The 22,944-nt window shown below is 37.9% G+C and overlaps 1 protein-coding gene, 1 long non-coding RNA gene and 1 other non-coding gene across 4 annotated transcripts in view; 2 read left to right on the top strand and 1 right to left on the bottom strand.

Annotated features, from left to right (window-relative positions):
* Nucleotides 1-418: 418 nt before the first annotated feature.
* LOC120892628 (U4 spliceosomal RNA) lies at nt 419-559 on the top strand. Its single transcript, XR_005737415.1, has one exon. It is a non-coding gene; the product is annotated as a U4 spliceosomal RNA (small nuclear RNA).
* Nucleotides 560-6,746: 6,187 nt separating this feature from the next.
* On the bottom strand, nt 6,747-17,568 carry LOC120892570 (uncharacterized). The gene is made up of 2 exons (XR_005737303.2): nt 17,212-17,568; nt 6,747-6,959 (listed from the first exon to the last, which is right to left on the bottom strand). It is a non-coding gene; the product is annotated as an uncharacterized LOC120892570 (long non-coding RNA).
* A 71-nt stretch (nt 17,569-17,639) lies between these two features.
* Nucleotides 17,640-22,944, top strand: part of Fnip2 (folliculin interacting protein 2) — a 112,804-nt gene continuing 107,499 nt past the window's right edge. For both annotated transcript variants that reach the window (XM_078021953.1, XM_021730282.2), the window contains exon 1: nt 17,640-17,880. In XM_078021953.1, coding sequence (XP_077878079.1) covers nt 17,774-17,880 — 107 coding nt within the window. In that variant the 5' untranslated portion in view covers nt 17,640-17,773. The remainder of the gene's footprint in view (nt 17,881-22,944) is intronic.

Raw genomic sequence — 22,944 nt, 5'->3', positions numbered from 1 at the left:
CTTCTTGAATTGGTATTGTCTTTTGCCATCACCTATGGACCTCAGACTCCAGATTCTTCAGTTTTGAACACAGACTGGTAATAGTGGCTCTTCAGGAAGCTTCCAGGCCTTCAGTCTTAGGCTGGACTGCATCATTGGCCCCTCTGGTTCTAAGGCTCCAGCTTCTTGGACTTGAACAGCTACTGGTATCCCTGGATCTCTATCCTACAGATGGCAATTGTAGGAAGATGCAGCCTCTGATGGTGTGAGCCAATCTAATAAATCCCCTCTTCTAATTATATATATTCTATTGTTTTTATTCCTCTGGAGAACCCTAATATGCCTCCTAAATTTAAGACAATTATAGCAATGTGATGACTGACTGGAAAGGAAAAACAAACAGAAAAGAATAGCAAACTCATTTAAAAAAACAATAGGAAGCTTTGCACAGTGACAGTATCAGTAGCCAATGAGGTTTATCTGAGGCAAGATTATTGCTAATTGAAAATGATTCCCCACACCCCACCATGATGGCTTGAAATACAGTCAACACTGGCAATTTTGACAGTCTTTACAGAGACTGAACATAAACAAACAAAAGCAAAACTGGAAATTAATGTAATTTTTTGGAAAAAACTTACTTTGCAGTACTGGAGTTAAACCAGGATCTTGAGCATGCTAGGTGAGCACTCTACCACTAAACTATATCCTCACATTTAATGCTAACTTGTAATGAATTTTTTTTTTTAACATGCTGGATACCAACTTAATTTTTCATGATAGAACATGGTGATTTTGGGCTGGGGATGTGGCTCAACTGGTAGTGCGCTCGCCTGGCATGCGTGCGGCCCAGGTTCGATCCTCAGCACCACATACCAACAAAGATGTTGTGTCTGCCGAGAACTAAAGAATAAATATTAAAAATTCTCTCTCTCTCTCTCTCTCTCTCTCTCTCTCTCTCTCTCTCTCCTCTCTCACTCTCTCTTTAAAAAAAAAAAAAGAACATGGTGATTTTAAAAATATATTTTGGATCCCAAAATTATAATGTTGTTAAAAAAACTCCTTCCATTCTCAACTACTTGTCTATGTAAATAAGGTGTCCCAGCATTTCCAGCTATAAAAACAAAAATATTTTACATATCATGTTATATTCATTATATTTATAAAATTATATTATACATAATATTGTTAATTTGAACCTGTCTCAATATTGCAATCAGTAATCTTCATTCATAAAAATGAATAAACTGCATCTAGTGCTGTCATTCAGATATGCACTTACAATTTTTTTTTCTGGTATTGGGAATTAAACCTACAGTGCTTTATCCCTATCCTTCTTCTTCAGCCCTTCTTTAATTTTGTTTTGTTTTGTTTTGTTTTGAGGCAGGGTCTCAGTGAGTTGCCCAAGCTGGCCTCAAACTTACAATCCTCCTGCCTTAGTCTTCTGAGTAACTGGAATTACAGGCCTGAGCCACAATGCCAGACTGCAATTTTCTTTTTTATGTTTTAAGAATGACAAACTTGCCAGGCATGGATACCAAAGAATGACTGATAATTTCTCACATATAGATTTTTTTTTCTATAATCCCAGCAACCCAGGAGGCTTAGGCAGGAACACCACAAGTTCAAAGCCAGCCTCAGCAACTCAATGGGTCTCTTTGCAATTGTCTTTAAATAAATAAATAAAAGACAAAATTGTAGCCAAGCATGGTGCACATTGGGAGGCTGAGACAGGAATGTCCCAAGTTTGAAGCCAGCCTGGGCAATTTAGCCAGACACTGTCCCAAAATAAAAAATAAGCCTGGGATGTAGCTCAGTGGCAGAGTGCCCTGCTGGGTTCAATCTTTAGTAATGCACAAATTTTTGAAAAATTATATTGTTATATTGATTAAAATTTTTACTACTAATAATTAAAATGATAGAAGATTTGAATATTTAGACCATTTATTTACCCAGGAAATAAATTAATTTAAATTTATTTACATATGTTACAGGTTACAGAGTATAATTGATGATTAGACTTCAACTGTAAAAAGTGTTTTACATTAAGATAAAACCATGTGGGAGAAGTAGAATAGAAATGTTAGTTCCAGGATCTGAAAGACTGATGCAAAATCTCTGGATTTTTTTTTTTTTTTTAAGCCTCAAATTGTTAGGATATTCAGATTTCACTGGATACTTTTTTTTTTTTTTTTTTAACAACAATGTAACATGGTTTGAGACCGAGTCTTTAGTTTGCTTAGGGCCTAAGTTTCTGAGGCTGGCTTTGAACTTGGGATCCTCACATCTCAGCCTTCCATGCCCTCTAATATTTTTTAAATGAAATGTACATTAGCGACTGTTAGATCCAATTTACACCTTGATTAGAAAATAATTGGGAAATGTAGCTCAAGGAATCGTGTTTAAACCAGGCACAGTGGCATATGCCTCTAATCCCAGCTGCTTAGGAGAATTAGTTCAAGGAAGTCTTGGCAATTTAGCAAGACCTTGTCTCAAAAATTGGGGGCACAGACTGCCACTGTGGCACCTACCTGTAATCCCAGTGGCTTGGGAGGCTGAGGGAGGAAAATTGTGAGTTCAAAGCCACCCTTAGCGACTCAGAGAGGCCCCAAGGAACTTAGTATTTTATTAAAAATGGCTGGGGATGTGGCTCTGTGGTTAAGCGCCCATGGGTTCAATCCCTGGTACCAAAAATAAATAAATTTAAAAAATGGGGGTGCAGCTCAGGAATAGGGTGCTCCTGGGTTCAGTCCCCAAACCCACTGCATCCCAGAACAGGAAGCAGGGCGGGGAGAGTGAGAGAGAAGAACAAGTGCTTAATTGAAGTATGGGCAAGTTAAGAAAGTACTTTGATAACCAGAGAGAGAGAGAGAGCTACATGAAGGTATCTCCTTTATACTAAATCTTGAAAGAGAAGTAGCTCAGGAGAGGCCAATTAATGCAAAAAGAGCTGAAAAAAGGAACCTTTGCCAGGATTACAACAGAAATGGAAATTTCAAACTGTTGCCCAGGTCATCACTTCAGAAAATGTGTTCTGTAAGAAGTAAGGATGCACAAGAAAGTTGACAGTTGTTCTGTGGAAAAAAATTTTGTTTCTGACAATTTCATTTTTAAAAGGTATCCTTAAAAAAAAAATCTGTGTGTGAGAAATTACCAGTCATTCTTTGGTATCCATAGGGGATTGATTCCAGGACCCCCTTGAATATCAAAACCCAAGCCCAAGTCTCTTATATAAAATTCCATAATATTTGCATATAACAATCATATTTTACACTTTAAATTGACTATATATTCCTTATAACTAACACAAAGTAAATGCCACATAACTATTCTACTGTATTATTTAGGAAACAATGACAAATAAAATAAGTCTGTACATAGTCAGAACAAAGTCGATTTTTTTCTAAATGTTTTTGGTCCAAGGTTGGTTGATTCTGTGGGTGCAGAACCCATATAGATGAAGGGTCGGCTGCATACTAATAAAATTGTACATGGGATTGTTCTGTAACAAGTAGCCTTGTGAGAGTACAGCACAATAATTAAGAGGATAGATTTTTGTGCCAGAGTGATGGGTTCAAATCAATGCTGGCTATATACTAGTAGTGCACAGTGAGTAACTGTGCACTGGTCTTTGCATGGGCAAAACGACACTACTGCTACCACTTTCTTCATGAGGTTGTTGCCAGGGTTAAGTGAAATTACATTATAAGGAAAATGCTTAGAAACATGGTCTGGGATATAGTACGTGATATGGATGGACTTACGAGCCATACCTAAGAATGTCAGAGATGACTTGACATGGGGTGAGGGGCCTTTGATATTCAAGTAAGTGCATTGTCAGCTTAAATATTAATAATGGCCATGCTATGTTATTGTTCAACAAACATTAACTTGTTGGCTACTGGTTTGTCTTAATAAATGTGATGTACCTTCTTTTAGAGTATATTACTGTACTTTTTACTTTCACTAAAAGTTAATTAATGTATAAGGCTAAAAAAACATATAAATCAAAATTAAATATTTTCAATTTTAGTGATTCTGCACCAAAAATTAGATCACATTGTGCTGTCTAGTTTAATCCAAGTACATCTCATAAATTCCTGTAATATTTTGTAAAGACAAAAACAATTTTGGAAAGGTTTAAATTTTTGGAAAATGCTGAACTGTACATGAAATGACTAAAATGTTGACCAAAGGTACAAGACTGCCAAAATACCTGCATTAAACCTTTCCAGTTGGACTGTGGACTATTTAGGTGACCTTGTTATGCCATTAAAGATATCACTGATGACTATAGGTGAACATTTTTTTTTGAGATGGTGTCTCATTATGTGTTGCTGAGGCTGTCCTCAAATTTGCAATCTCCTGCCTCAGCCTCCCAAGTAGCTAAGATTATAGGCATCTGCCATGATGTTCAGCCTATTTTATCAATTGAATATAGGGCTGGTCGACACTGTATTGGTGCTAATAGATTCACATTAACATTTTTTGGGATACCAGGATTATATTTAATACACTGCCATGTAGGAATGTACTGGTATTCACTGTGGCAATAATATTAAGTGAGGGACTGAAAGTTTAGCCAATGCTTTGTATTTTTCTGAATTTTATAAAAAGTTTAGCCTGCTACAATATTTAGCTCCTCTTTTCACCTTAAATAATGAGTGGAATGTCAATTATTCTTGGAAGGAAAGCAAGCAAGAGGCAGAAAACAGTAATTTTTTAAACATTTTTGGGTTTGATGCAGCAAAGAGAATCTAAAAATTATGGACTGTCTCCAAAAAACTACACATTTTTACAATACTTAGTATATTTTAGGGATGTGAGTAATGTTTCTCAAAGTATCATCCATGGACCATTTGCTTCCAAATTTCTCGAGGTTCTAGTTAAGTTCAGATTCGTGAGTCCTACTACTGGTTTGAAATCTCACCAGATCAGGCCCAGAAACAACAGCAACAACAACAATCATCATTATTATTATTATTATTTAATATTTATTTATTTATTAGTTTTCGGCAGACACAACATCTTTGTATGTGGTGCTGAGGATTGAACCCGGGCCGCACGCATGCCAGGCGAGCACGCTACTGCTTGAGCCACATCCCCAGCCCTCATCATTATTATTTTTGCTGTGCTGGTGATGGAACTCAGGGCCTTACATATGCTAGGTAAGTACTCTGCCGCTGAATTATAGCATTAACCCCAAAATATGAACAACATTCACTTTTTTTAAAAAATATATTTTTTGGGGGCTGGGAATGTGGCTCAGGCGGTAGCATGCGTGCGGCCCGGGTTCGATCCAACAAAGATGTTGTGTCCGCCGAGAACTAAAAAATAAATATTAAAAATTCTCTTTCTCTCTCTCCTCTCTCACTCTCTCTTTAAAAAAAAAAATATATATATATATATATTTTTTTTTAGTGTAGATGGACATAATACCTTTATTTTATTTATTTTTATGTGGTGCTGAGGATCAAACCTAGTGCTTCACACATTAGGGAAGCTCTCTACCACAGAGCCACAACCCCAGCCCCAACATCAACATTTTTTTTTTTTTTTTTGTACTAGGGATTGAACTCAGGGGCACTCAACCACTGAGCCATATCCCCAGCCCTATTTTGTATTATTATTTAGAGACAGGGTTTCACTGAATTGCTTAGTGCCTTGCTTTTTGCTGAGGCTAGCTTTGAACTTGTGATCCTCCTGCCCTAGCCTCCTGAGCTGCTGAAATTACAGGCGTGCACCACTGTGCCTGGCCCTAACATGCACCTTTAAAATTAAAAAATAAACTTTTTTTTTAATGAAAGGAAAACACAAGAGAAATAAGCATATCCATGTGTATCATTTTAGAAGTCAAACAGTACTAGAAGGCTTGTGATTAAAACAAGTTTCTTATCCCTACTTTTCTCAACACCTAGTCTTATTCCTCAACTTCTTTAATTTCACTAATATTTTTCTTCATATATTAAAAAATATATGCTTATGTCCATTTTTCTTTCCTTGATTTTGGTGCTGGAGATTAAACCTAGGGCCTTGTACATTCTAGGCAACTGCTCTATCACTGAGCTAGATGTCAAGCTCCTTATACCACTGTTTGCTGATTTATCAACTTTAGTCCTTGTCTGTTGACTTTCTGGCATGGTGAAAAAACACTAAATCTCTCCCCTAGCTCAACTTTGTTTTCCTTACCCTGCACCCTAATTATAATTTTTTGTTAAACCAATGGTCAATGGTAAGTCAATATCAATATTATTCAGAGTGAACTATGATGATTGCAACTTCTTTTCCTCCATGTTTTCCTTTTTTTTGAAGTTAATAACTGCCTCATTTTCCCATTATTTTATCTACCTATTGTTAATGTTTTCCCAATGTTCCAGCATCTCTGCTATATACTGACCAATTTCATATATATATATGTATATATATATACATATATATATATATATATTTCTTTTTAAAAAATATTTATTTAGTTGTAGTTGGATGCCATAACTTTATTTATTTTTATGTGGTTCTGGGGATCGAACCCAAGGCCTTGCAAATGCTAGGCAAATGCTCTACTGCTGAGCCACAACCCCAGCCCAATTTCATATATACATATATTTTTAGCTGTAGATGGACACAATACCTTTATTTTATTTACTTTTATGTGGTGCCGAGGATTGAACCCAGTGCCGTACACATGCTAGGCAAATGCTCTGCCACTCAGCTACAACCCCAGCCCCCAATCCCATTTTTTTTTTTTTAATGTTGAAAACACTTCAACATTATTTATTTATTTATTTATTTATTCTGAGTTGCCTCTGGAGCCCTCTTTCTTCCTCCTCATTTCCGGTACTGTTGTTTCCTTGAAGTTCTGGGATATCCCCTTGTGCCACCTTAGGATTTTCCTTGCTACTTTTCTTTTTGTATCTTCTTTTCCACATCTTCCATGTTCTTCTTTTATTTCCTTATTTTGCTAAAGTAGTCCTTCCAGTTTCCTAAGAAAGAATGCACAGGAGGTATAACATTTGAGATCTTGTATATCTGAAAATGTATAATTTATGTGACTTGATTCACAGTTAGTTTGGTTAAGGATTCTAAGCTAAAAATAGTTTTCCCTCAGATTTTTTTTAGTTCTCTTTCTTTCTGTCTTTTTGGTCCTGGGGATAGAAACAGGATATGCTAAGCAAATGTTCTTTCATTGAATTATATCCCAGCCTTCCCTAATTTTTAATTATGATTATGATTTATTATTTTATTATTTTCTATCAAAGGTAACAAAACTGATGCAATTTTGAGGGTTTTTTTCTGATCAGCTTTCTGTTTCTGTAGATTTTATAATTTTTTTTCTTTGTCCAAGATGTTCTGAAACATGATGTGACTTGAAATGGTTTTGTTTAAAATTTTAAGATGAGCCTGTCAATAATGGGCACTCCTAGGCTGGGGTTGTGGCTCACTGGCAGAGCACTTGCCTAGCATGTGTGAGGCACTAGGTTCGAACTTCAGCACCACATAAAAATAAATAAATAAAATAAAGGCATTCTGTCCATCTACAACTACAAAAAAAAAAAAAAAAAAAAAAAGCACTCCTATCTTTCAGTCTGGGAAATTTCCTTCTATAATTTCCCTGATAATTTGCTCTCCTTGTTTTTTTCTGATCGCTCTTCCTAAAATTCCTATTAATAAACACTAGGATTCTCTGACATTCTCATCTTTCCTTTTCTATTTTCTATCTTTCCACAACCTTATTTTTACCTTTTATTGAATATTTACAAGTGTTTATTGATGCACAGATTCCCCTTCATATTTTGAGATACTACACATTTGTGTTAGTCAACTTTCCATCACTGTAATGAGATACTTGAAATGATTAATTTATAAAGAGAAAAGGTTTATTTTGGCTCAGTTTTGGAGGTCCCAGTCTAAGATCAAGTGATTTCCATTGCTTTAGACCTCTGGTGGGGTGCTAGATGGTAATGGTGGGGACATTCAAGATACAAAGTACACCAATATTGGCTCTTGAATGTCCTCCAAAAGCCCATGTTAAAGTCTTGCTGTTGGGCTAGAGTTGTGGCTCAGTAGTAGAGTGCTCGCCTAGCACGTGCAAGGCCTTGAGTTGGATCCTCTGCACCACATAAGAATAAATAAATTAAATAAAAGTATTGTGTCCAACTACAAATAAAAAAAAAATTAAGAAAAAAAAAGGCTTGCTGTTGCTATTGGGAGGTGGTGGTGCAACTTTTAAGAGTAGGGCCTAGTAACAGATCTTCAGGCCATTAGGGGCATACCCTTGAAGGAAACAGTGGGACCCTGGTCCCTTCCTCTTGCTCTCTTTTGTTCTCTAGTCATGAGATAAGTGGTTCTGCTCTGCCACACCTGTCCATTTTGCATCTGGCACCCCACCAGAGGTCTAAAGCAATGGGTCCACTTGATCTTGGTCTAGAACCTCTAAAACCATGAGCCAAAATAATCTTTTCTATGTGGAGTATGATTTTTTTAAATTCACAAGTAGATGTGCCTGCAGTGAAGTTTTTCACTGCAGGCACATCTACCTGTGATATTTGGGCTCTGCTGTACCCCTTCTCTGAGAGGAGAACATTCACTTAATGCCCCTCTTTTGGTCCACTGAGGGAAAGCTGTCTAGCTGTGCAGTCTGAGTACAGAAACCTGGGGGCTAACTATTTCAAAGAGACTTGCAACCATCCCTCCTAATCTGAGCCTGTATCTGAACTAACTTTCAGGGGCAGCTGGTACCTCCCAAATGCTGAAGCTTTAATCTCCTAGGAGAACTGGCCTTCATCTTCAGATTTAGGTTTCAATCTCCTCTTCTCTGCTAAACTAATTACTATTCCTTCATTTGCTTTCGTCTTCCATATACTCCTTGTCCAAACACTTGTTGAAATCTCTACTCTCATACTCCCCACCCTTTGTTTTGTCATTATAGGTTAATGGGTTATTGTTTGTTTTATTCCTTTACTGACACTTTAATGAGTTTTGAAGGGAAAAAAATTATTGTGTACAAGGGAGATTCTTGTGAGCAAATCACAATTCATAAATGGAATTCCGAAGTAATTTTTTTTTTTTTTGGTACGGGGATTGCACTCAGTGATGGTCTACCACTGTGTTACATCTAAGCCCATTTTAGTTTTTATTTTGAGACACAGTCTCACTAAGTTGCAGAGGTTGGCCTTGAACTTGCCGTCCTCCCTAGTCATAACAACTATAGGCATGTGACACTATGCCTGGCTCCAAAGTAATTCTTATGCAACATATACTTGAGGGCTACCAGCTAATTAGAATACTGAATAACTAGTGACCATTTACAGGAACTAGATAAATTTATGTAAAATGAATGATTTGCAAACCAACTATGATGTTTGGTGAACTACTGTCCTAGGGAAGGACAAATGAATAAGAAGAAGAAAGGAAAGAAGGAAGGTCACAAACTAATTGTAGCTATTTTTATCTATCTACACTGTGGGATAGATACATTATTATATTCATCTTTGTACTTTTTCTTCATTTTCTAAGTTTTAGGCACTGTCCATGATTATTGTTGAGAGTATGGGAGAGAATCTGTACATCTCCCTAATACCTTACCTGTAGAGGTGACATACTGTCTACAGAAGCTAAAACACATACATTGACTGGATAGGCTCTTATTGAATGCTTAGACCAAAGTTAAACACTACAGAGGTATTATTAGGAAATAGGCAAATATTTCCTGAATCATAAACGACTAATCCTGAAAAGAAACTATGAAATAAAAGTTGGAGTTGGGAGTTGGAAGTGTCTTCCTTCTTTTCTTTTTCTTTCAGTGCTGGGGATTAAACCCAGGACTTTGTACATGCTAGGCAAGCACTCTATCACTGAGCTACACCATAGCCCTAAATTCCAGTGTTTTAAGGGACTAGAAAACAGAATTAGAGGGGTAACTAAAAATGGAGATAAAGGGAGTTAGCCAGTCGATGTGTAATCAGTGACATTAAATTGAGCAGTGAAAAATAAACAGGAGTTAACCAGACATAGTTGTGGGAGGGGGTGTGGGTAGAAGTAAAAGCACATCACTGTGACTGGAAGATAGCCAGTGTGTGGGGTGGAGGGTGATGTGAGATATATTTGGGAGGTAAACAGTGACCTAATCATATAGGACTTTGCAGGCAACACTAAAAATTTTGGGTTTTACTGGGAGAATTACTAGGAGGTTTACTAGAAACCACTGAAATGTTTTAATCAAGGAAGTGACATGAAACAATTTACATTTCTGAAAGATCCCTATGGCAGTGGCAATGGGGCAAGGAAGTACCAATTATGGCTCTTGCCAAAGTCCCGGACATAATGGTAGCTTGAACTAAGGCGGTGGCAATGTACACAGAAAGAAATATTTGAAATTTAGAAGAGAAGGGTTAAGAGAGCTTCCTGTGTTTCTGTTTTAAACAAATATATAGAGGCAGATGTCATAGGGAAGATGTCAAGAGAAGCAGAATTTGGAACAAGTAAAGATCAAGAGTTCAGTGTGGGATGTTTGTAAGCTATCCAAGCAGATATACCAAGTAGGGAGGTGATTATAAATATCGGGAAGAGAGGTCAGATCCAGAGGTAAAAGATTAAGTGTCATCAACAAATAGATGACATTTAAAGTCACAGGATGGGTGAGTTTATTTAGGGAGAGGGAGAATATAGATGAGAAGAGTAGAAGAGAGAGAAGGAAAGCCTTTAAGAATTTCCTATTTTAAAGAATGGGAGAGAAGTACCTTCTGGAGGATGAGAGAGTAGTCTTTAAGTTTGGTTAAAATCAGAAGAAGTCTGCAGGCAATACCAAAGAATGCAGGTTTTAAAAAGGAAGATATGATCAATTTGATTGCAAAGATGATAGGAAAATGTCCCTTGATTTCAGTACTGTGGGGGTTACTGATTACCACTGTAAATTATCAGGTGGATTAAGCTCTGTTGCAAATGCCAGAGAGACAAATTTACCACAGATTAACCCATCAGGGTTCATTCAGTTCAATTTTAGATTTTGAATTTTATTTTTTCTGAGATGTTCTGGTTATAAGGATAACTATTTCATAACTTCTATTCTTTTTTACACTCATTTTTCAAAAAAAAAATAAATTTGTTTTTTAAAAAAACTAAAACTCATTCTATCTTGCAATTGCCATAAAGGGTCCACTGGACCTTTTCTTATAGTCTCTTAGTGATTTTGATTTCCTCTAGTTTCATACAAGTAAAACATTTTGATATATCATTATTGTAAGAATTATTTCCACATTACTCAACAATACTCCTAACTGTGCTAGAAAAGGCAAAAGGTATAGAATTTGTAATCACCTAGCAGGTAGATTCAATAGTGAAATAAATCATTCACTGTAAGATAATAATTTTCTTGGTTCACTACAATATCTAAAATATTGCATTATCTCTTTTTTTGTGCGTGGGGGAGGGGGTACTAGGGATTGAACTCAGGGACACTTAACCACTGAGACACATCCCCAACCCTATTTTGTATTTTATTTAGAGAGAGTCTCATTGAGTTGCTTAGCACCCAGCTTTTGCTGAAGCTGGCTTTGAACTTGTAATCCTCCTGCCTTGGTCTCCTGAGCCGCTGGGACTGCATCATCATTTAAGGGAGTATTAAAAAAAATCTGGAGATAGTATCTTTGCATTGTTTACTGTTGTTTTAATCTTTTATTAGCCACTAATGAAATTCAGAGTTTTTTATTTGTCCTCACATATAGCAAAAAAAGGAAAATTGATAAAGAGAAACATTTCAAAATATTAGAAAAATTAGAAGATGAATGCAAAAAAAAAAACTCTGGATTTTAAGGATGATGGTGAAATTTATCATACAACTGAATTCTTAGACTGTGAATTCACAAATGACATTCTGGATGATTTTCTTAAGCTAAGAAAGATGACTCAACAATATGTATTTAAGTATAAAAAAGAAAGTATGGAATTCTCATCCAGTTAGACATTTAATGGGAATGACTTCCTTATTCAATATTTTGCAACTAGAATCCAAGTCATTTTAAAAAGATGTGTGATGTACCTAAATCAATCGCTTTCATATACTCCAATAATTAATATGCTAAAAAAGAAATTGGGAAAAGTTCTCACTTGCAATAAACTCAAAATATTAATAAAATATTAATTTAATGAAGGATGTGAAGGATCCCTACAATGAAAACCACAGAACACCGAAGAAAGAAATTGAAGAAGACCTTAGAAGACGGAAAGACCACCCATGTTCTTGGAGAGGCAAAATTAGTATCAAAATGTCCATGTTGTCGGGTGTAGTGGCGCATGCCTGTAAGCCCAGTGGCTCATGAGGATGCGGCAGAAGAATCTCGGCAGAAGAATCTCGAGTTCAAAGCCAGCCTCAGCAAAAGCAAGTCTGCTAAGCAGCTCAGTGAGACCCTGTCTTTAAAGAAAATATAAAATAGGGCTGGGGATGTGGCTCAGTGATTGAATGTCCCTGAGTTCAATCCCCAGTTTACCGCCCCCACCACAGAAATGGCCATACTACCAAAAGTGTTATACAGATTCAATACAATTCCCATCAAAATACTAATGACATTCTTCACAGAAGTAGACAGAGCAGTTCTAAAATTCATTTGGAAAGATTAGAGACCTAGAATAATTAAAGTGATCATGAGCAGAAAGTGTGATGCTAAAAGCAGAAGACCAGATCTGAAATTATATTACAGAGCTATATTAATAAAAACAGCATGGCACTGTCACTAAAACAGACATGAAAGACAAATGGAATAGAATAAAACACACACACAAACTTATATAAATACAGTTATCTTATACTAGACAAAGAAACCAAAAACATATGTTGGAGAAAAGATAGCCTCTTCAACTGGAAATCTACATGTAGAGGAATGAAACTTGACTCCTGTCTCTCACCTAGCACAAAAGTCTACTCAAAGTGGATCAAGACCTAGGAATTAGACCTCAAACTCTGCAACTTCTAGAAGAAAATGTAGGCCCAATACTCTAACATGTTGGCATAAGAATTGACTTCCTTAAACAAGACTCCTAAAGACAAGAAAAAAAAAAAAAAACAATAAATGGGATGGCATCAAATTTAAAAGCTTCTGCACAGCAAAGGAAACAAGAGTGTGAAGACAGAACCCACAGAATGGGAGAAGATCTTTGCCACCTGCTTTTCAAATAGGGCATTAATATCCAGAATATATATGAAGAACTCAAAAAATTTAATACCAAAATACCAAATAACCCAATCAATAATGGGCAAAAAAACTAAAAATTCATTTCTCAAAATAAATACAAATCATCAACAAGTACATGAGAAAATATTCAATATCTCTAGCAATTAGAAAAATGCAAATCAAAACTACATTGAGATTTCATCTTACTCCAGCCAGAATGGCAATTATCAAGAATACAAATAATACCAAATGTTGGTGAGGATGTGGAGAAAAAGGTAAACTCATACACTGTTTGTGTGACTGCAAATTAGTGCAACCACTTTGAAAACCAGTATGAGAGATTTCTCAAAAATTTAGGAAAGGTATCACCATATGATCTGGGAAAAGCGGGGGAGGGGACATTCCATCAAAAGAGAAGAAAGATCAGTAGAATAGATGAAGGGAACTGAGGGGTTGAGAGAAGGGATGGGATAAAGGAAGAAGAGTGGAATGAATCTTCCCTAACTTTCCTATGTACAAGTATGAATAGACCACAGTGAATCTCACCATCATGTATATCCACAAGACACTAACTTAAAAAAAAAAAAATCACAACTAAAAGTATATAATAGATCAGTAGAGCAGAGAGAAGGGAACAGGGGAGGGATAAGGCAAAGGTAAGAGGAAATACTGGGGACTGAATTAGAGCAAATTATATTCCATGCTTTTATAATTTAAAAGAACCAATAAAAAGGAAAAAATGTGATATATTTTCTGCTATCTTTTATGATCTCATGTATCAATATACTTTATAAAGTTTTCAAGGCAACAAATAATAAAGGAATATGCACATACATAGGTGAATGGAAGGAAAGAGACGTCTGAGGTAGAGATGAAAAAAAATTCCATGAATTGCTAATTCTAATTTTTGTTTATAAACCTAAAAATGAAAATGTTTTGCAGTTAAGAAGCAAAGAATATGGCTATCTTGTCTTCAACAAAATGATGAATCATTGAAGTTTTCAAAAGCTTTGAGTTTTGTGTTTTTCAGGTACAGGAAGCAAGAGTAATCATGAACTAAAACTATCAGAGATGTATTTAAAATGAATATGATAATTATGTTCCTGGCTCATATATGTTAATGGATAAGTATTTCTATTCAAACTGAAACTACCATTTATGGTATCTATTTCTTCAAATGTAGGAAAATATGGTATAAAAAACTGGGTTTGCTATGTTTAAATTAAAACTTATTAAATATTTTTCAGTATTCTTTTATTCTTGCTTCTGTAAATGATTTGCAAAATAACTTAAAATATGAAAAACTGGGGCTGGGTAATGTAGCTTAATGTTATGGCACTTGCTTATCATGTGCAAGGTTCTGGGTTCAATCCCCAGCACTGTCAAAAAAAAGAAAGAAAAATTGAACAGGATCATTGGTGATGAGGTTTTTCCTCTGGCATACTGACAGATAAATAGATATAGGTTTATTTAACATAATAAGCAACAGAGAAAAACAAAACCAATGAACCTCTCAAAGATTCCTTTTGGACTCAGATAATAAAAATTAACTCACCTAATTGGGAGTATCAGCTTAGGCTAGATGGATGGTGGATCAATAATGTCATGAAGGACCCAGCTTGATTATAATTCTCAGTTCTGCAATTTTCAGTTCTGGTTTCATCTATAGACTTGTATCAAGACAGTTGCAGCAATGAATTTAGACATACAATATCCAAAGGAAGAAAAAAAATCTCTCTTAAAATTAAGGAAACTTATTCTAGAGTAACTCCTCCTCCAGCTCCTTTTCCTCTTGCCTCCGTTGTCAGGAAGAAGGTGGTATAACACACCAGGGAGGCTATTGACAAAGTCCATGATAGTCTATCTCTGGAAGTCAAACTGAAACAACTTACAGAACATACACTAACAACTGTCACCTGGACACAGAATGAACCAGGATATATGTCAGCCTTTTTAAGTCCTTTATTTTCATATTAATGTTATTGTGTCATTTCCAAGTTTTCAGAATATTATTATATTCCCTGTTCCTCTTTGACAGTTGCATACAGAGTCATATGATCAGTGCTGGAGACCAGGACTGTGACCAGCTTCAGCGACAGGCAGTGACCAATGAATGACAGACAAAAGACTGGGTTTTTGAAGAGGCCTTGAATAGCCAAAAAGAAAACTGATGAGACTGGGAAAGATGTCTAGGGCTGTATCTCCCAGAACTTTGTTGGCTAGGATTTCTGTACCCTTAGAAAACTCAAAGCAGGTGGAATGACTAGAACTAGAATGAGGAAAAATGTGATGTTGAGAGGAAGCAAAGGAGAAAGAGGAGGGAGCAGAACCATTTCATATCCTTTTTTCTCCCTTAACTTGAAGTCTTGTCCTTAATGGATTGTTGCCTAGTCAAGACCATAACTAAGTTAATGGAGTAAACTATTTTGGATGATTTTTTTTTTTTAACCCAGGTGTGCTTACCCACTGAGCCACATCCTCAGCCTGTTTTTTGTATTTTATTTAGAGACAGAGTGTTGCTGAGTTGCTTAGATCTTCACTGAGTTGCTGAGGCTGGCTTTGAACTCTCAATTCTCCTTTCTTACCTGTCTCAGCGTCCAGAGCCACTGGGATTACAGGCCTGTGCTACTGCATCTGGCCCTCTTTTGGATGGTTGTATTGCATACTTGGACTGGGCTAGAATTGACAGTTCTTGACCATAGGGAACAAGGAAGACCTGTCAAGTTCTTTATGTAATTACAAAAGCTTCTAGGCTCATAGGGAGTACTTAGGTTTTAGTTACGATAATAAAGGGCATTTTCTGACCAAGGATGGGGTAAGAAAAGGAGATTTGTGGCCACCCAGTGTGTTAAGTCACAGAGATGGAGCCAATACCTTCTTTATAGGATTCTGATAAATAGTACACCTTTATGAGGTGAAGACCCTTAGTAAACAGAACAAAGTTAAAATCGGGGCTCTGCTTACATTTAGTAGTGCAAAAGGATGACTGCTCCCCACTATGAATACCTAATGCCACCACCTTAACAGTAAAAAATCTCAGAGAAAAAAACAATTTAAGTGTTAGTCTCTACCATCTTTCCCTTACCTTTGTGAAACTGCAGCATTTTATTATTCATAGCTATTCATTCATAACTATTTTCTAACCAAGGCCAGAAACCTACACAATTAAAGAGGGGTGGGGAATGCAAATTAAAATTAAACTTAGATCCTGAACATTTTTTTTTTCCTTGCTGGGGATCTAACCCAGAGCCTTGAGAATGCCAGGTCAGTGCTCTACGGTTCAGTTATATTTTTGATTACTTATATTTATGGAAATACATTTGCCTTTTTGAGTCTTCAAGAATCCTCAAAGGATTGTTGTTCAAAGGAATAAGTTGGAGAGCCCAGGAGGTAGGCTTGAGATTTTACTCACTTTTGCTCTATTATCCATTATCTGAAAAACTTTTTTGAGCCCAAAGCTTATAAAACATAAAGAAGCTGCTTTAAATCTGGAAACGTCCTTCATCACAAAACATTAAATTCTCAGGGGAGCTGGGGTGGGACTGGACAGGAAAGTGAACTCAGATACAATTCAGTCTTTCCCCAACCCAGATACTATGTGCAGTTATTAATATTAATATTATTATATGCCTTTATTGTTAAATATAAATTAGGAAAGCAATTCCTCTATAAACTACCTTGGTTCTAAATCTATATAATATGCTCCACGCATTTTTTAAAAAGGGCTTAACATTTCACATGCAACTTTTTATATAATCATGGTATGTGGTGACCCAAGATGCCAAGCATAACTAATGATATAAACTGCTTAAAATATATATATTTTTTCTTTTTGGTTATTGAGGATTGAATCCAGGGTGGATTACCACTGAGCCACATCCCCAGCCCTTTTTTCATTTTTATTTTGAGACAGGGTCTCGCTAAGCTGCTTAGGGCAAACTGCTTAAATTTTAACGGAAAAATCTCTGGATGTGGAAGAAACCTGCCAATCAACACCTTGGGTGGCCTTGGAGACAGCAAACTCAAGCCCTCTCCCCAGCAGTCGTCTTCTGTAAAGGAGTCCTCGTACCTGCGCAGCGCGAGGACCCAAGTTCAGGGCTTTGTCTCGAAAGAACAAAGGTCGGCCAGCCGCCTTCTCAAGGCGAGGCGAGACCCAAGGTTCCAAGGAGCCTCGTGCCCTCGTGGAGCCTCGCGCCCTCGTGGAACCGCGCCCCCGCCGTCACCGGCCCCAGCCGGGTCCCCTTTCCGCGCTGCCACGCCCCGCCCCACGCAAGGGGCCGCTGCTCGGGCCGCGCCTCCGTCTCCCGCCTCCGCCTCCCGCGGGGTTGCGTGCGCCCGGGGCGGGCGGCCGCCGGGCCAATGGCCGCCGCCGGGGCCGCCGCGCTCCTCCCGCGCCGCCGCGGGGCTGCGGACTCCTCCCGCAGGAGGTAACTGTCAGCGCGCGAGGCGGCGGGCCGGCCCAGTCATATGACCGGCCGCCGGCGTCCCCGGCGCGGAGCGCAGTTCCTTAGCCGCCGCAGCCCCGCCGCCGCCGCCGCTATGGCCCCGCCGCTGCGGCCGCCGCGCCTGGCTGCGCGCTGAGCCGCCGGCCCCGAGCGCGCGGCCGGAGCTGCAGCGGCGGCGGCAACATCATGGCCCCGACCCTACTCCAGAAGCTCTTCAACAAAAGGGGCAGCGGCGGCAGCACAGCGTCGGCGTCCGCCCAGGGCAGGGCTCCCAAGGAAGGACCCGCCTTTAGGTAAGGGGCGCTGAGGGCGAGTCCCGCGCGGTACCCGCATCGGCTTTACGCTGGCCAGAGGGGCGGGAGCCGGGACGCGAGCTGCCCGGACGTCGCCGCCGTCGCCGGCTCCCGGCCCGGGGTTTGTCACCGTGCACGCGCCCGCGCGGAGTGCTGCCCGGGACCCTCTGACCTGAGGGTCTCTTCCTCCCTACCTCCCTCCCTCCCTCCCTCTCCACCACGCAGGGTCCTTCCCGGTTAGGAAGAGTTACGCTTGTACTCGGGGTCCCGGGCGAGCACAAGGCTCTGCTCTGAGAGATTGGCTGTGGTCGAGGTGAACCCCTTCCGGGCACAGCCGCCTGGAGCCTCTGCGGGCCCTGCAAAGCTGTGAGCTGTCATTTTGAGGGCAGCACCAGCCTATTGTGTGCGTGACAGTATTTTGAAGTTGTGAAGGAGCAACAGCCACTAAAAAGGCATCTTTCTTCTTTCTTGCCATATATGACAAGCTCTCCAACGGATGAATGAAAGTATGTAATTTCCACATCATTTGGAACGTTGATGCCGCATGATGTGTGAAAAGGGGGAGTGAAATGCTTTTATGAAATGTATGAGATTTCAGTTTAACAAAGCTGATGCATACACTTAATAGATTCAATATTCTGAATACATATCTTTGAATAATCATAGCTAGCATTTATTGAGCGTTTACTCTTTTAAATGATCTGTGTTGAGTTCTCTCCTCCTCTAAGGACGCCATGAGAAGGATGCTATTTATTCCCATTTTACAGGCAAGAAACCTAAAGTCATAGAGAGCTTAAGCAGCTTTCTCAAGAACCACAGCAGTAAGTGGCAGAACCTGCGTTTTGATCTAAGCAGTTTAATCAGGAGTAAATTTCCCATACTATTCTGCTTTCAAGGGCTAAGTTATTTTTTAAAATGTCCCATATTGCCTTTCAGAACCCTTATGTTGAGAAGTTTATTTATTTATAAAAGATTTCAAGCAGTTTTTTTTTTTTAAGTGAGCATCCACTCCCAATTATGACACTCTGACAGGTGCTTTTGGCCAAAATGTCTTGCAAAATGTTTTGCAAAAGCAAGACTATTGTTTAATAGATCTAGACCCAGTACAATAAACCTTTTAAAAGTTTCAGGTGAAACTTTGAAATGAATTTTGGATTAAGTTTTATGCTTTGTGTAAAACTTCTTGAATTCCACTTAAAAACCCACAGTCCCTCACTGTAGTTATGTGAGAATTAAATAACTAGTATTTTTTGTGAGGGGTGTGTATGTGTGGTGTTTGAAAGGTAAATTGTAAGAACTGCCCCTTTTGTTTTGTCTACCATAGTTAAAGTCTCATATTTCCTTTAGGCTAACTGAATCCTTATAATTTGAGCAGGGAATTTTCTGCCTTGTACTACTCTGAGCACTAGTGATGCCATGTACCTTCTTAGAATGGTAGAATTACTTCAGAACCAGGGTGTGTAATTTCTTCCTCTCCTTCTCAGTAACCCAGACTGGATCAAGGGTACAAAGCCTGTAGGAAAAGGTGCATGTGTGTTACAGGTGTCTTGCTGAGGGCATTTAAAGGCATTGTAAATGCTAGTGGAGATAGTGGAGTTGTATTGTCATTGTTTTCTCTCTTGGCTGCTCAGTTGCCTACCACCACTTCCTCCATCTCTAAGTTTAATTGGGCATATTTTAAACAAAAACAATTGTGGTTATATTTAGGGCTTGCCATATTAGGGAAATTGATTCCCACTTTGTGGGAACATTTTCAGTACAGTGTTCTGACTTTTCATTGGTGTAAAATGAAGGACAAAAAAATTGTGCCACAGACTGCGTTTTTTTTTTTTTTTTTTTTTTCCCTTGACCTCATTAGGATTTTCTGTAAGGTTTTGAGTAAGTGTTTTTGGAGAATTTGAGGATGGATCTCTGTTGAATACCTCACTTGATGAAGGCCCCCTTTTAGTAGTATCCTTGATTAGGGATAATCAGTGGAAAAGAAGGTGAAGTAGCAGATATCAGCAAAGATGCAGGAAGTTGGGGAGAGTCTACCAGTGCTCACCAGATTAATAAGATTAATAATGGACATCTGAACAAATCTTTCCTTCATCTGGCCTAACTCTTTAAGGTGTTGGGTTGCCCTCTGGGAAAAGCTTCCCAGAGAATTTCCCTCTCCTTACCTAAAAAATAATGATCCTGAGTTTACTTTTATATTGATTTTACTAAACAGGAGCTGGTGTGTGCTTTTCTGGGAAGTGGGTGCTTTATACAGGGAATTAATTGCCCTTGAGAGCGTACCTCATATTTGAATAGAAGTTAAGGCACAACCTATAGATGAAAAGTTAAGCATTCCTAGTGTGAATTTGTATACTTTATACATTTAAACACAGGTGTAACATTTAGATCTAGAGAATGAAAGGTCCTCTTATAATTTTGTAGGGCAGTTTTATAGCATATTTTTGGGGAAATTCTAAACAAAAGTAAGATCTAACTTTTCATGTTTTTTATTTTTGTTGGAGAGTTTGTGGAAGCCTTTTCTGTCTAATGTCTGTACTGGACTTTCACTCGTTATCTAAACTTTCCCTCAGAATTGATTTGCCCTTGACGTTTGTTTACTTTGGTGTACTTCCTAGTTCCTTCTCTGGATTTCTTACTGTTCTCTCGTTCCTCCAGTTTTCACATACTATATTAGAGTGGAAATTTGTTGTCCAATAAGTAGCTTGTATCACATGTCATTTTCAGCTCTTCATGCTTCCTGGCATTTCACCTAGAAAGAGGATCAATAGAGTCACTGTTCCTTCTTGTTTATTTTGTTCAGGATGAGCCCTTTAGATAGCTTCCAGGAAACAGGTTGTTAGAAAAATTTTTTAAAAATCAAAGGAGATTGAATTTACCCATTTAAGAGAGGTAGACAGGAATATAATATGAATATGGTATTTTTGAAGTTTAAATTCTGTCTTTGAAATTTGAGTGAGTTTTCTCTGCTGCTATTCAGAATGCTTTTCACTTTTAATTAGTTGATATACAAGTTTGGACTTGAATAATGCTTTGTTTCATAATGATAAATTAGGACAAAAAATTGACTTGTATAGTGGCTCAAGTCAGAAATGGAAGTGGGCTCTTGATTACCTTGGATTTAAGACCAGGTTTACATGGGATTTTATAAAAGCCAAAATATGTCCAGTGACTTACGCATCTGGTTCAAGTTTGAAGGATTAGCTTAAGGTGCTTTGTTTAATTTTTTCGATGTCTCTGGTGAGTTAATGGACCAGCTTCCACCTAAAATGTGCATGTAACAGGGAGGTGAAAAATATCTGGCTGTCAAATGTTTTATTGTGGACCAGTTAAATGAAGTGAGTAGGCATGAATATCTCCTGGGATGTGGGGAGTGAATAAAAGCATTGCAGCTGTTTGGTAGTTAGCGGTGTAAATTCCAGAGTAAACTCCATTCCTCTTTCCCTAGTTCTGAGGACCTCCAGTCAAATGGCCTAGTTATTGCTAATCCCCATTGTTCTGTTAGAATAACTTAAAGTAATCTGTTATAGGGTTAGTATAAATATAATCTGCTTATCATTGTTATCAAATAGCAGCTGATGTCCCTGTGTTATGCCTTGGTACTCCACCTATACAAATCCAGGTAGGACACCCATGGTTGCACCTACTGGAATTTACAATCCATGGGACAATAGATGAATAAACAACAGACAATACCTTGGAAACTATAACATGCATAAAAGTCAAACAATTGATAGAGAAAATTTTTTTACATTTGCCTGCTGCTCTTGTACTTGCATGGCTGAAGGCAGGACTGTACTTTCTGCCCACTGCCAGGTCCCAAGATGCAAACATTTCTAATAAGATTTTTCTGAGGCAGGATGAAGAATATTCTGGAGAAAACCATGATTTTTTTCAGTACACTAAATTTTTAAAAAAAATATTGTTTTAGTTGTTGATAGACCTTTATTTTATTTATTAATATGTGGTGTTCAGAATTGAACCCAGTGCCTCACACATGCTAGGCAAGTACGCTACTGCTGAGCCCCAGCCCTATGGTCAAATTTTTAATGCCCTTAAGATGTGTGGCACATGAATAGTAGCTTTGATTTTTTTTTTTTTCTAAGTACTTTCTAAAAGTCTTTCTGGAGAGGTCCTTGCCTGTGCTTTGGATCTCCTCGCACACTTTTTACATTATATCTCCTTGTCCTGTATACCAGCATACACCATGGGGCCTTATACTAATGATTTCTAGCAGAGGTGCAGAAGGGAGTTGTAGGTTCTGTTAAAAGCCCGAGGTAAACAGATTAAGGAGTTCTACTTCATGCACCATGTTGATATGAGTTTCAACAAAACTACATTTCCCTGGTCCTCAAGTTCTGCCATTTGTAAAGTGATATCATCAGTCTTATGTAATACAGTTGTGCTGAGGAGGTAGTTTAAACATCCTTCAAAAAGAATAAAATATGGTACAAAATGATTTTAAGTATTACCAACTCTTTTTAGGTTATGAAGTTTTGTAATACTCCTGTTGAGGTTTTCCTAAAATTGAACCATTTTCAGAGGCTGTTTTCTTCCTGCAGATAGAGGACTGAGCTGAGGTACATGTTGTTGTTGGTTTGTTTAATGGTGATGTAATCAGTGAATGAAATAGACCCTTTAATGCTCAGAGGAGCATTAAAGACATGCTTCAGCCAGTAAATCAGACCTGGATAGAAGTGACTGGGCATTCAGAAATATTTTTAGGAATATGGTGTATTTACTTTTTTTAGGATTAGTTGCAAGTTTTTATTATCAAGACTATAGTCTTGTTTAACCAAAGGGGGCATTGGTTAAACAAAATGATCATCACACAAAGGTGTTCTCACTAGAAGTGAAAGTAAGATGTAAATGTATATGATTAACATTTTAAAAAAGAAGTATGTTGGGCTGGGGTTGTGGCTTAGTGGTAGAGCACTTGCCTAGCACTTGTGAGACACTGGGTTTGATCCTCAGGACCACATAAAAATAAATAAATTAAATAAAGGTAAGAAAAAGAATGCTTTAGAAAAAATTTTTTAAAAGTATGTGATTATTCATATATATATA

This window comes from Ictidomys tridecemlineatus, chromosome 9 (assembly GCF_052094955.1).
Source record: "Ictidomys tridecemlineatus isolate mIctTri1 chromosome 9, mIctTri1.hap1, whole genome shotgun sequence".
Taxonomy (NCBI): Eukaryota; Metazoa; Chordata; class Mammalia; order Rodentia; family Sciuridae; genus Ictidomys; species Ictidomys tridecemlineatus.
This window is presented reverse-complemented; position numbering and strand designations above follow the sequence as displayed.